The sequence below is a fragment of the Panicum virgatum genome, chromosome 4N (assembly GCF_016808335.1).
Source record: "Panicum virgatum strain AP13 chromosome 4N, P.virgatum_v5, whole genome shotgun sequence".
NCBI classification, from domain to species: domain Eukaryota; kingdom Viridiplantae; phylum Streptophyta; class Magnoliopsida; order Poales; family Poaceae; genus Panicum; species Panicum virgatum.
Window position 1 is genome coordinate 9,736,700 of NC_053148.1, and position 12,408 is coordinate 9,749,107.

At 52.8% G+C, this 12,408-nt stretch overlaps 1 protein-coding gene across 6 annotated transcripts in view; it reads right to left on the reverse strand.

Moving 5' to 3' along the window:
• Positions 1 to 12,408, reverse strand: part of LOC120670847 — a 36,646-nt gene that overhangs the window by 4,043 nt on the left and 20,195 nt on the right. For all 6 annotated transcript variants that reach the window (XM_039951017.1, XM_039951016.1, XM_039951015.1 and 3 more), the window contains 5 exons: positions 10,439 to 10,507; positions 10,124 to 10,294; positions 9,996 to 10,043; positions 9,704 to 9,845; positions 7,825 to 7,922 (listed from right to left, as the gene is read on the reverse strand). In XM_039951017.1, coding sequence (XP_039806951.1) covers positions 7,825 to 7,922; positions 9,704 to 9,845; positions 9,996 to 10,043; positions 10,124 to 10,294; positions 10,439 to 10,507 — 528 coding nt within the window. The remainder of the gene's footprint in view (positions 1 to 7,824; positions 7,923 to 9,703; positions 9,846 to 9,995; positions 10,044 to 10,123; positions 10,295 to 10,438; positions 10,508 to 12,408) is intronic.

Below are 12,408 nucleotides of genomic sequence, written 5' to 3' on the forward strand. Positions count from 1 at the left end.
GAGCGGATTCGACTGCCCTGGGTGCCGGGGGCGCGGCCACGGGAGGAGCAGCAGCCGCCGCCGCCGCCGCCGTTGCCATGGGCGCGGACGGCACGGCCTTTGCCCCTCCTCCTCCCTGGCGCGGACTGGGTATGCACCCCATGGACGCGCCGTTCGCCGCCTTCCGCAGGACGCCGCCTCTCGTCACCGGAGCTGCTTCGGCCGACGCTGCTCTCGCCGCAGCCCTCCTCGCCACCAAGTCTGAGGCCGCGGCGGCTCAGAAGCGGGTCCGCGCGGCTGCCCTCACTTGGGAGCGCGAGCGCTCCGCGGCCGATGCCCTCGCTCGCTGGGTCGCTGAGGCGGAGCACTACATCCTCCGCACCAGCCAGCGGCCCGTCGTCCCCTTTGTCGAGCACGCCGCCTCTTCTTCCCACTAGACTCCGCCCTCGGGTTCTGGACAACGGCCCGACTCGACCGATCCCATGGTCGCCCAGCTCCACCTTCAGGCCACCGGTGTCCAGAACATCAAGACCCTGGTCTCCGTCCTCCTCGACCCTACGTCCTCCTCCTACGGGCGCTGGCGGGACCAGGTCCTCCTCGCCCTCCGCCGCTACGCTCTCGACGACCACATCCTCCTCGACACGCCGGTCGAGGCGCGGGACGTGGTGTGGCTGCGCCTCGACAGCGTCGCCCCGTCATGGATCTTTGGGACCATCTCCCTAGATCTGCAGGACATCGTCAGGACTCACGGCGGCACCGCGCGCCAGGCCTAGCTGGCGCTCGAGGGGCAGTTCCTCGGCAACACCGAGTTCCGCGCTCTCCAACTCGACGCCACCTTCCGCACCTTCAAGCAGGGGGACCTCTCCGTTGGGAAGTTCTGCAGGAGGATGAAGGGCATGGCCGATGCTCTTCACGACCTCGGGTGCCCGGTGCCCAACCGGGTCTTGGTGCTCAATTACCTGCGGGGTCTCAGTGACACCTAAGACCACCTGTGGACATGGATCACCCGCCAGAGGCCCTTTCCCTCCTTCCTGTAGGTCCGGGACGACCTTGTCCTCGAGGAGATCACTAGGGGTCCCGCGACCGGCTCGTCCTTGTCCTCCTCCACCGCGCTCGTGGCTGCTCCACCGGCCTCCTCCGCCTCGCCAGCCACCTCCCTCCTTGGTGCTCCTCCCACCGGCCAGACCGGGGTTCGGGGGGGGGGGGGGGGGGGCGTGCTGGACATTGTCGGCCCGGGGGGGGGGGACGTGGTGGTGGTGGTACTGGTGGTGGCGCTGCTAGGGGCCCCGCTCCTGCTCCTGCCCCTGGAGGTACGCCCTGGACTCCACCCGCTCAACCCAGCCAGCCACCCACCTGGCCTGGGGGGTGGGACAAGACCGCGCTGGCGCAGTCCTTCAGCACCATGGGGCTGACTCCGCCGGTTAGCACTGAGTGGATCGCCGACTCGGGTGCCTCCTTCCACACCACCCCAGACGCCGATATTCTCTCTTATGTCCGACCCCCACATCCCTCTTGCCCTTATTCCATCATGGTGGGTGATGGGTCCTGTCTTCCCGTCACTGCCGTGGGTTCTACTCCTGGTTCTTTCCGCCTTCCTAATGTTCTTGTTGCTCCTCAGATGATTCATAATTTTCTTTCCATTCGCCAGTTTACTTCTGACAATTCTTGTTCCATCGAATTTGACTCCTCTGGTTTTACTGTGAAGGATTCGGCTTCCCGGCGTCCGCTCCTCCGATATGACAGCTCAGGGCCCCCTTTACACCCTTCGCCTTCCTGCTTCCGCTATTTCGCCTTCGACTTCCTCTTCGTCTGCTGTTTTTGCCACGACGCCGTCTTCCACCACCTGGCACTGCCGGCTTGGTCACCCCGGCCGCGATGTTTTGGCTCGGCTTAGTCGTAGTACTGATGTTTCTTGTACTAAGGCTCTTGCTGAGCACCTTTGTCATGCGTGCCAGCTTGGTCGTCATGTTAGACTTCTTTTTTCTTCTTTGTATGCGACACAGGCCTTTCATCTTGTTCATTGTGACCCGTGGACTTCTCCTGTACCCAGCATTTCTGGTTATAAATACTATCTAGTGTTGGTTGATGATTTTTCTCATTACTCTTGGACTTTTCCTTTGCGCGCCAAGTCTGAGACCTTTCCCACCCTTCTCCACTTCTTTGTCTGGGTGTCCACTCAGTTCGGCCTCACCATTAAGGCCGTCCAGTGTGACAACGGGCGTGAGTTCGACAACTCCACCTCCCGCTCTTTCTTCCTCTCTCGGGGTGTTCAGCTGCGCATGTCTTGTCCGTATACCTCTCCTCAGAACAGTAAGGCTGAGCGGATGATTCGCACGACGAACGACATCATGCGCATCCTTCTGATCCAGGCCTCTCTGCCTCCCCATTTCTAGGCTGAGAGTCTCCACACCGCCACCTACTTGCTCAACCGACTTCCTTCCACAGCTTTTCCTGCTCTCACTCCTCACCACGCTCTTTTCGGTACTCCTCCCTCTTTCTTTCTCTTTCTTTTTCTCTCTCCCTTTCCCCTTTTCTTTTTATTTTCCTTTTTCCCTTTTTCAATTTTCTCTTTTCTTTTCTTTTTCTTTCTCCTCCCTCCTCCCTTCTTCTCCCTCCTCTGCCCCGCCCACGCACGCTTCCGAGCGCCGCTCGGCCCACGCTCACGCCCAGCCCGGCTCCCCGACCTCGCTCGCCCCGCGCGCCGTGCTTCCCCGGGCCCGCGCACCCGCCACCGCCCCACTGCGCGAGCGCTACTGCACGCGCACGCGCGCGCGCTCCGCCAGCCGCGACGTCCGCGGCCGCAGCAGCTCGCTGCTCCTGCACGTGCGTCCTGCCCCGGCCTGCCCACGCGTGGCCCGCGCGCACACACGCACGCCAACACCGCCGCTGCCACCTCTGCCCTCGCCGCGCTCGGCACGCCGCGCCGCGCGCGCCGCGACATGCCGCACGCCCCGCCTCGCTGAGCCGCCGTGCCGCTCGCCGCCTCGACGCGCGGGTGCGCACGCGCACCGCGTGGCCGCGCCGCTCGCCAGCCGCCCCGGTCCCGCTCGCCACTGCTCCCGGCCCTGCCCACGTGTGTTCGCCACGCCGCCCGTCGCCTAGCGACAGCGCCGCCACGCACACGCCGCACGCCGCCGCCGCCTCCCTGTGCTTGCCACTGCTGTCGCTCACGTCCCATCACCCCTGCGCCGCCTCGCCGCCTGCACGCCGCTCCGCGACACGCGAACGCGACCGAACGCCATTAAGGCTCGCCGCGCCGCTTGCCAGTCGCCACCACCTGCCCCGCACCGCTCCACCGCCTTGCTCGCCCTATAAAGAGACCCCCCGCGCCGCTCCTCCGCCCCACGGCCACCTCTGCCACCACCAGCGCCCTTCCCTGCTCCCCAACGCCGCCGCCGCGGGTGCCAGAGCCGCTCGCCGCCCGCTCTCGTCGCCCCACCTCCCTGCTCCACCCAGCTCGAGCTAGGTAGGGGAATCGAACCCCCACCTCCTCTCTCTTTTCCCCTTCTCCCGAAGCGCCGTCGAGCCCCGGGCCGCCGGCCTCAGGTGCCGCCGGCGTCGCGCCGCCCCTCCCCTGTTTCCCAGCAAGGGGAAAGGGAGAAGAAAGGCATTTTTGCCTTTAGGCCCCTGCCTTTCCCGTTATTTCTTAAAGAACCCCCTCACCTCTCAAGTCCTTTTACAAAAGAAACACTCCCTTTTATTATATTTCAAAACAGACCCTTCCACTATATAACACATTTATAAATAAACCCCTACACCTTTTCAGTATGTCCCGAATATTTCCAGAAATTACGATCAAGCCCTTCCACTCTTAGAAATAATTACAAACAGGTCCCTGACTCCTTATTTAACCCCTAAACCTTTATATAAACTATCATTTCATGCACCAAATGATCTCAGATCGACCTGAAACTTTACTATGCCTCTCATAACATAGTTTTGTCCATGCCATTAGGAAACCGCCCAAAAATATTACTTCTATCTCCATATCTTAATTGTTTCCGATTCGAGCTCAACGATAAAACTTTTATTTCTTTTTCTTGATTGTGTGTTTGTTTGTATACATCGTAGATCACGGTGTGAACGAAGGAGAGCCCGTCGACGAGCAGTACTGCGAGCAAGCGAACGAGGACCAGTTCCGCGACCCCGAACCCGAAGGACAGTACTTCGATCAGGACCTCCCGGAAGGATTCGAAGACGGCAAGTTCAATCTCGCCCTTTGATACATGTTTTGTCCCAGTTTTTATAAACACAACCTATTGGTCTGTTTTATAAAATTGCATATGTTTTGCCTGCTGAAATCATGGTTGGATAGCCACCCCTTGATTTGTTATAACCATTGCTTGACCACCTAGATTAATGTCTGAATGTCTTGTTTGAACGTTAATCGCTGCTAGAACACTTAGGACCTTATACACAATACAACTTGTTTTACAAAGAAAATGTGTGAGTGTGTGGGAAGGGAAAATGTGAAATTTCAAAAGATGAGTTTAGACGGGATGGATGGCATTTCTGTGTGATTTGCCGTTTGATGTGCTCGTGCCTGTGTGGCAGGGCAAGGAAGGAAGATATCCATCTTGTCACAATTAAGGACCGAGTTGGGTGTCATCTCACCTAACTCCACTATCGTGCAAACCACTCGACCGTTGAATGGGTAACGGCTTAGCATAAACCCCACTAGTTAGTCTAATAGTCATCAGGAGAGCTGAGAGCAACGGGTGATCAAAGAGAAGGGATTAGCTCTGTGTGATTTATGCCCCGGTTAAAACCTCTGTGATAGGTCAATTACCCTTTGGTGGATCCCGTGATGGCTAGTCCGGTCTAGCTAAGGTGGGTAATGGCTTTGTTGGGATCTACACCGACACTAAGGTGATCAATCTGTGGTACCCCGCTTGTGGGTAAAGTTGCACACCTCTGCAGAGTTAAAATCTATTTGAATAGCCATACCCACAGTACTGGGCGAGTTACGGTGTGGTCACGCAAATAGTGTTTAATTTGGGACGGGTTGGCGTGAGTAGTTTTGGAAAAGTGTCCGGCAGTTGTGCCGTGTGCTACGGCGGATGAGGAGTCCGGTACCAGTTTAAAACTTGGATCCTGTGAGGATCAACCCTTAGTGTTACTCGGTACAAGAAAACTGGGTTTGGAAATGCTTTTTTTCAAAATGAACCCTTGCATAAAATCTAGCTTTCCGCAAAAGTAAGCCTTAACCTTATCCTTGAATTACCCTGTGCATTATATTCTGTGCATTCCCCCTCCGTGGGTGTGGTTGGACTTACTGAGTACGTTTGTACTCACCCCATTCTTAATTTTTTACAGAGGAAGATCCAGACTTCATTCCTGAGGACGTCGAGTAGGGTACCGTCCTGCACCCAGCCTTGCCTGTGGTTAGGGTCACCCGCAGGAAGTTCCACATGGCGCAAGACTCTGATGACCCCCTCTTCGTAGTTAATGTAGTTGTGTGGGTTTTAGTTGTAATCCTCGCGATAGTGGCGCTTCACTGCCCATTACCGCATAGAGTTGTACGGTGATGTGCCATCTGATGTAATAAATGTGTCATCAGCCTCCTGAGACTGATGTTTGTATCACATTTAAGTCTTCTCTTATGAGGGGACGCTTCAGCGGGCCCGGTGTCTCCTGTCGCGCCCCGCGCGGCCCCGGTGTCTTCTACTGCGCCACACGCGACCCCGGTGTCTCCTGCCGCGCCACGCGCGGCCCTGATGTCCTCTGCTGCGCCACGCGCGGCCCCGGTGCCTCCTCCTGCACTTGCACGCTATGCTCAGCCGGTGCAGGTGTATCGACGTCGCTCGGTGCCGGCACCGGCGCCGACTCCGGCTCCGGAGGCTCCAGCGTCCCCGCCGCCGCCTCCACCGGAGCCGTCGCCGCTGCCACCTCCACCGTCTCGCTCGTGTGTCGAGCCGGACGTGTACCACCTGCCCGTCATCCATCGGGACCCTGGTCATACTCATCCCATGGTGACTCGGCAGATGGCTTCTCAGCCCGTGACTCTCTCCGCCACCGAGGGAGAGCCGCGGATCTCTTCGGTACCCTCTTCTGTCCGCGACGACCTGGCGGACCCAAACTGGCGTCGTACGATGGAAGAGTACGCGGCTCTTCTTGTCAACCAGACGTGGAACCTCGTGCCGCGTCCGTCTGGTTGCAATGTGGTCACTGGCAAGTGGATCTAGACGCATAAGCGTCGGGCTAATGGCACCCTGAATCGCTACAAGGCTCGCTGGGTTCTTCGGGGTTTCACCCAGTGACCTGGTGTGGACTATGATGAGACTTTTAGTCCAGTGGTGAAGCCTGCTACGGTGCGCACGGTCCTCTCGCTCGCTCTCTCTCGCTCTTGGCCTGTGCACCAGCTGGATGTGAAGAATATGTTTCTTCATGGCACTCTGTCAGAGACAGTCTACTGTTCTCAGCCAGCGGGATTTGTGGACTCCAGTCGTCCGGATCTGGTTTGCCGGCTCAACAAGTCTCTCTATGGTCTGAAACAGGCTCCTCGGGCTTGTATTCTCGGTTCGCCACGTTCTTGCTGACATTGGGGTTCATCGAGGCCAAGTCTGACACTTCTCTGTTCATCTACCGTAGTGGGGATGAGACTGTCTACCTGCTACTCTATGTCGATGACATTGTGCTCACAGCCTCCAGTCAGCAGTTGCTTCAGCGCATAATCTCCTCTCTGCAGCAGGAGTTTGCTATGAAGGATCTTGGTCAGCTCCATCACTTCTTGGGTGTTACTGTTGAGCCTCGCCCGTCTGGTCTTCTTCACCAGCGACAGTATGCACTCGATATTCTGGAGCGGGCTGAGATGACTGATTGCAAGCCTTACTCCACTCCTGTCGACACTCAAGCGAAGCTGTCTGCTGCTCTGGGTGATCCCATGGTTGATCCTACTGCCAACCGGAGTCTTGCGGGAGCCTTGCAGTACCTCACTTTCACCAGGCCAGATCTCACTTATGCCGTTTAGCAGATCTGTCTTCATATGCATGATCCCCGTGAGTCACATCTTGCTGCGCTGAAGCATCTCATCCGCTATGTCCGTGGCACTATTGACTTCGGCCTGGTTCTTCACCGCTCCCCCTCAGCTGAGCTGGTTGTCTACACCGACGCTGACTGGGCTGACTGTCCGGACACTCGCCACTCCACTTCCGGCTATGCCGTCTTCCTGGGCAGCAACCTTGTCTCCTGGTCGTCCAAACGGCAGCCGGTGGTCTCCTGCTCCAGTGCCGAGGCGGAGTACCGTGCTATCGCTAACGGTGTGGCGGAGGCGTCCTGGCTTCGACAGCTCTTGGCGGAGCTCCATAGCCCGCTCGCCAAGAGCACGCTCGTCTACTGCGACAACGTCAGCGCCGTGTACCTCTCCACCAACCCCGTACAGCATCAGGGGACGAAGCATGTGGAGATCGACTTGCACTTCGTTCGCGACCGGGTCGCTATCGGTGATGTTCGGGTCCTCCATGTCCCGACCACCTCCCAGTTTGCCGACATCATCACCAAGGGTCTCCTCTCCTCGACCTTCTCAGAGTTTCGCTCCAGCCTCAACGTAGTAGGTGGCTAGTTGTGGCTGGGGGGGTGTTGTCCCTATGTGTGCTTTCTTTATTCTCCAGTCTTGAACTCCGCTGCGCCGGTAGTTCAGACTGCGGGGGGGTGTTGGTGTGTATAGTTTAGGCCCATCTAGAGGCCTATGTAATGGTGACTATATTACCCACCCTATCTAGGGTTTGGGGAAAATACAAGGAAATTGATCCCCAAAACATGCATATCTAGTGCAATATGATGAACTGAGTAGCAACTAACAAGTCGATACAGTTAGACGGAAAAAAATAGACATTTAACTTTTACCTTTGCAATGATGTAACGAGGTTTACTATCAATCCTTCTCACAATCTCCACTAGTGCTGAACTCACTTTATAATTAATTTCTAAGCTTTCTTCAGGAGCTGCAATACAACCGGTATACTCTTTTTAGCTCTATGGAGGTCAAACTACTTCATGAAAAACATCAAAGGGAGAAAAGGAACATTCCTTATGTTTGTCATAAAATAAAATAGAGTTGATTTGCTAAGCTTCTGGTTATAATGCGCACACTAGAGGTGGTCTATTTAATTGATTTGAATTATCCACTTCCTTTGGGCATGCCTGTAAAATGTAAATACATAACTCCTAAATATACATCATGGTCTGGTTGTGCACCTTGGATCTTATTTAATTTTATAATAGATAACAGATAAAAGTACTACATGCATGATCTTTGTCATGATGCATAATATTCTAATGCTATTACTGATCCACTATACTGCACAATTTGCTAACTAACTTGATAAATCGTGTGGCTCAAGGAATTTAGGACATTACACACTATATATTATGTTATGGATCTAGATTGGGATGGCCCTGGACCCAAGGAGCGCGGCCTCGCAACGGCGGCAGTCGCACTCCAATGGCAGGGATAATAGATACTAGATCTAATCTATTCTAAGCCTATCCTTGATGACTCCCTAACCTCTCCTTAAATAGACTACTAACCCTAGGCGTACTACAGTAGCCGGCGCTGCTACAATAGCTGCGCTACAGTACTGGGCCGGCTACTGTAGCCCGCCGGCCCATAAAGTCTGCCCGTGACATTTCACCCCTCCTTTTGAAGCAGCTCGTCCTCGAACTATAGATTGGGCGGTCACTGCGACTCGACTCAACTAACCAACTAAGACACAATACTCAGCCTTTTACATCTCGACTGAGTATTTTATTGACAACTAAAACAATGAATAAACCAAAAGCCTTTATCCGTGGGGGTGGTGTGATGCTTATTTCTCCTGGATCCCATGGAAAACCAGCAAACTTGCCAACAGCCATCCAGAGCCAAGACCAAGAACGTACGAATCTACCAACATGGAGCAGAACGATGACTGGCGGCTCCGTGCGGATGGTTGTCAGAGCGGCTCCACCCGTGATTGCCCTTCTGCGCAGAATGACATCCTGCTGCTCCGAGCAGATGGCCAGCGGCACCGCAAGCACGAGTCCTCCGACGATGTTGTCCCTGCGTAGAACAACGGCCAGCGGCTCCCAGCAGATGGCCACCGGCGTGCTGATTTGAAGGAGCAGCGCCGCCACCTCCGACTGATGGAGACCTGTACAATCTGTTCGCTTGCTCCCGCGTAGAAGCCGCGCCCGCTGCCGTGCGAGGAATCCACGCGCCGCAGCCTGTAGCCGCACCACCGCCTTGTCGCGCAGCAAGCTCTCCTTCAACTTCAAGAGTAAGGCTTTGAGCTTTGTGCAGCCTTCCAGCATGTTGGCGCACAAATCCTCCGATGGATCACCGGCAGCAGAAGCCATGGAATCAAATCGAAACCAGAGCTAACTGATACCAATTGTTATGGATCTAGATTGGGATGGCCCTGGAACCAAGGAGCGCGGCCTCGCAACGGCGGCGGCCGCACTCCAAGGGCAGGAATAATAGATACTAGATCTAATATATTCTAAGCCTATCCTTGATGACTCCCTAACCTCTCCTTAAATAGACTACTAACCCTAGGCGTGCTACAGTAGCCGGTGCTGCTACAATAGCTGCGCTACAGTACTGGGCCGGCTACTGTAGCCCGCCGGCCCATAAGTCTGCCTGTGACATATTATCACTATATCAGGATTGCTTCAGAGCTTCATCACTGTTATGGTAACCAACAAACAATATAATTGGATGTAGAGTAGGCAGAAAGATGCTAACTTCTTCCAGTAATGAGCTGGCGGCTGGTGACAACTAGACTGTCTTTTCTGCTTTGTATGTAAGCATTTCCAAGTTCAACGACTCGGCTAATTTCTTGGTCTCTGTCCTCTGTTGATTTCATTGAAACCATCTCAACAGACACCTATAAAGAGGAAATAGAGCTCATTGGATACAGATGATCTCAAATAAAATAGTCCAAATTTAAAACAGAATAATATAAATAAACTGATTATATCAATCCAGGGAGATGTCAATGTCTCATGTTTACGCATGAGGGAAAAAAATGACTTACCTCTATTACTCGAAGGGATTGCCCGCACTGTGACCGCAACTCATCAACCTAATAAATGCAAATATACATGATAAGACTCAATCTGAAAAAATAGAAACAGAGAGAATCTTAATTGTGAGAAGTCTGACCTGCTTTGTTGTTTTTGGCACATAGGAACCAACAACTATGAGGCCTCCAGTTAAAGCTCTTTTTAAGCCCAGGTCATTTGGACAGATAGGTGGCTTTGGCTTGATCCCAATCCTTGCACTTACAAAACTTGCAGCTGTGCGGCATAGAAACTTCTTTCCTTTCAATTCAGCCTGTCAAATTAACATAATGAGAAAAGAAAAATAGCAGATCCAAATCGAGCACTCATGCTAGAATAAAACAATATCATATATAACTCGATAGGAATTTGGTACTATGAGCAAATGATGTTTGAAAAATGGAGTGAGGCAACATACCTGGATCATTCCAGAAGCAAAGACGGCCATGTCCTTCTCACTAGCAGCATTGACGATGCACACAGAGCCCTACAACACATAAACTACTTATCAGAACATTTGTGAACCAAGAACATAAGGAATAACAGAAAATTGGATTATGGTAATATCAGTTTGCAAAGGAGCATGTAGCCTAGTGGTTGCAGTTGTTAAATGTATATGCACCCTTTGTATTTTCCCCATTTTGTAAGGGTTTTGTGCATATTTGCTAATGGTTGTACATGTATATATTCGGCCTAGAGCCCTCATATTGAATACAAGTGCTAATTCTATTCATAATAGATTAACACCGGTGACCTTAGTAGCACCCCATGTCCTGGGTTCAAATACCCAACAACAACAACAACAACATAGCTTTTTTTTCCCAAGCAAGTTGGGGTAGACTAGAGATGAAACCCGAAAGAAATAAGTTCAAAGTTCAGGCACATTGATAGCTAGTCTCCAAGCGCTCCTATCCAAAGCTATCTCTTTACAGATATTCCAATCCTTAAGGTCTTTTTTAACCGACTCATCCTACGTCAATTTAGGTCTACCTCTACCCCTCTTTACATTATCGACCCGTACAAGAACCCCACTACGCACCGGCGCCTCAGGAGGCCTTCGTTGGACATGTCCAAACCATCTCAGCCAATGCTGGATAAGTTTCTCCTCAATTGGTGCCACCCCAACCATATCCCGAATAACTTCGTTCCGGACTCTATCCCTCCTTGTGTGCCCGCAAAACCACCGCAACATCCGCATCTCTGCTACACTTAGTTGCTGGACATGCCGCTTTTTTGTAGACCAACATTCAGCACCGTATAACATCGCCGGACGAATTGCTGTCCTATAAAATTTGCCTTTTTAACTTTTGTGGCACCCTCTTGTCACAAAGGATGCCAGAAGCTTGCCGCCATTTCAACCAGCCAGCTGAAATTCTATGCCTAACATCTTCATCAATGTCGCCATCCTTTTGTAGCACCGATCCTAAATACCGAAAAGTATCCTTCTGGACCACCACTTGCCCATTTAGACTAACGTCTCCCCCCTTATGCCTAGTCGCGCTGAAATCGCACATCATGTACTCGGTCTTGGTCCTACTAAGTCTGAACCCTTTCGACTCTAACGTGCGTCTCCACAGCTCTAACTTCCTATTAACCCCTGCCCTACTCTCGTCAACTAGCACCACATCATCAGAAAAGAGCATACACCAAGGGATCTCACCTTGTATATCCCTTGTGACCTCATCCATCACTAAAGCAAATAAATAAGGGCTCAATGCTGACCCCTGGTGTAGGCCTATGTTAATAGGAAAGTCAGTGGTGTTGTCATCACATGTCCGGACAAACGTTGTCGCTTCCTTGTACATATCTTTAATGAGGGTAATGTACTTAGTTAGGACTTTGTGCTTCTCCAAAGCCCACCACATGACATTTCTCGGTACTTTGTCATATGCCTTCTCAAGGTCAATGATTCCTTAGACCGTGTAAGCAAATTTCAAGTTGATTGCTTGGACCGTGTAAGAATCACCGGGGTGTCCGACCCTAGAGGGGGAGGGGGTGAATAGGGTCGCTAATCGGTTTCTATCCTAGGGCTCAATCTATTTGCATGAGATAAACCTAACACGTACTACACATACTAGTTATGACTAAGATTTATCTATGTTACTCTCTACTTACCCCTAAAAGACTTGCAACCTATAGCCAATCCTAATCAAACTAATTAGGAAAGTAAAGGCACGCAAGATAGAGTAAATGCGAAAACGTAATACGATAAGTAAAGAGGTAAGGGAGAGAATATGCAAACTCCCGTGAAGACACCAAGACACGATTTAACGTGGTTTGGTTAGGACACCAAGTCCCTCCCTACGTCCACGGCCACTTGTCCAATCAAGAACAAGTGTGATGTCAAGTCTCTTCGCTTGATCACCGTCTTGCGTTCACCACCAAGGC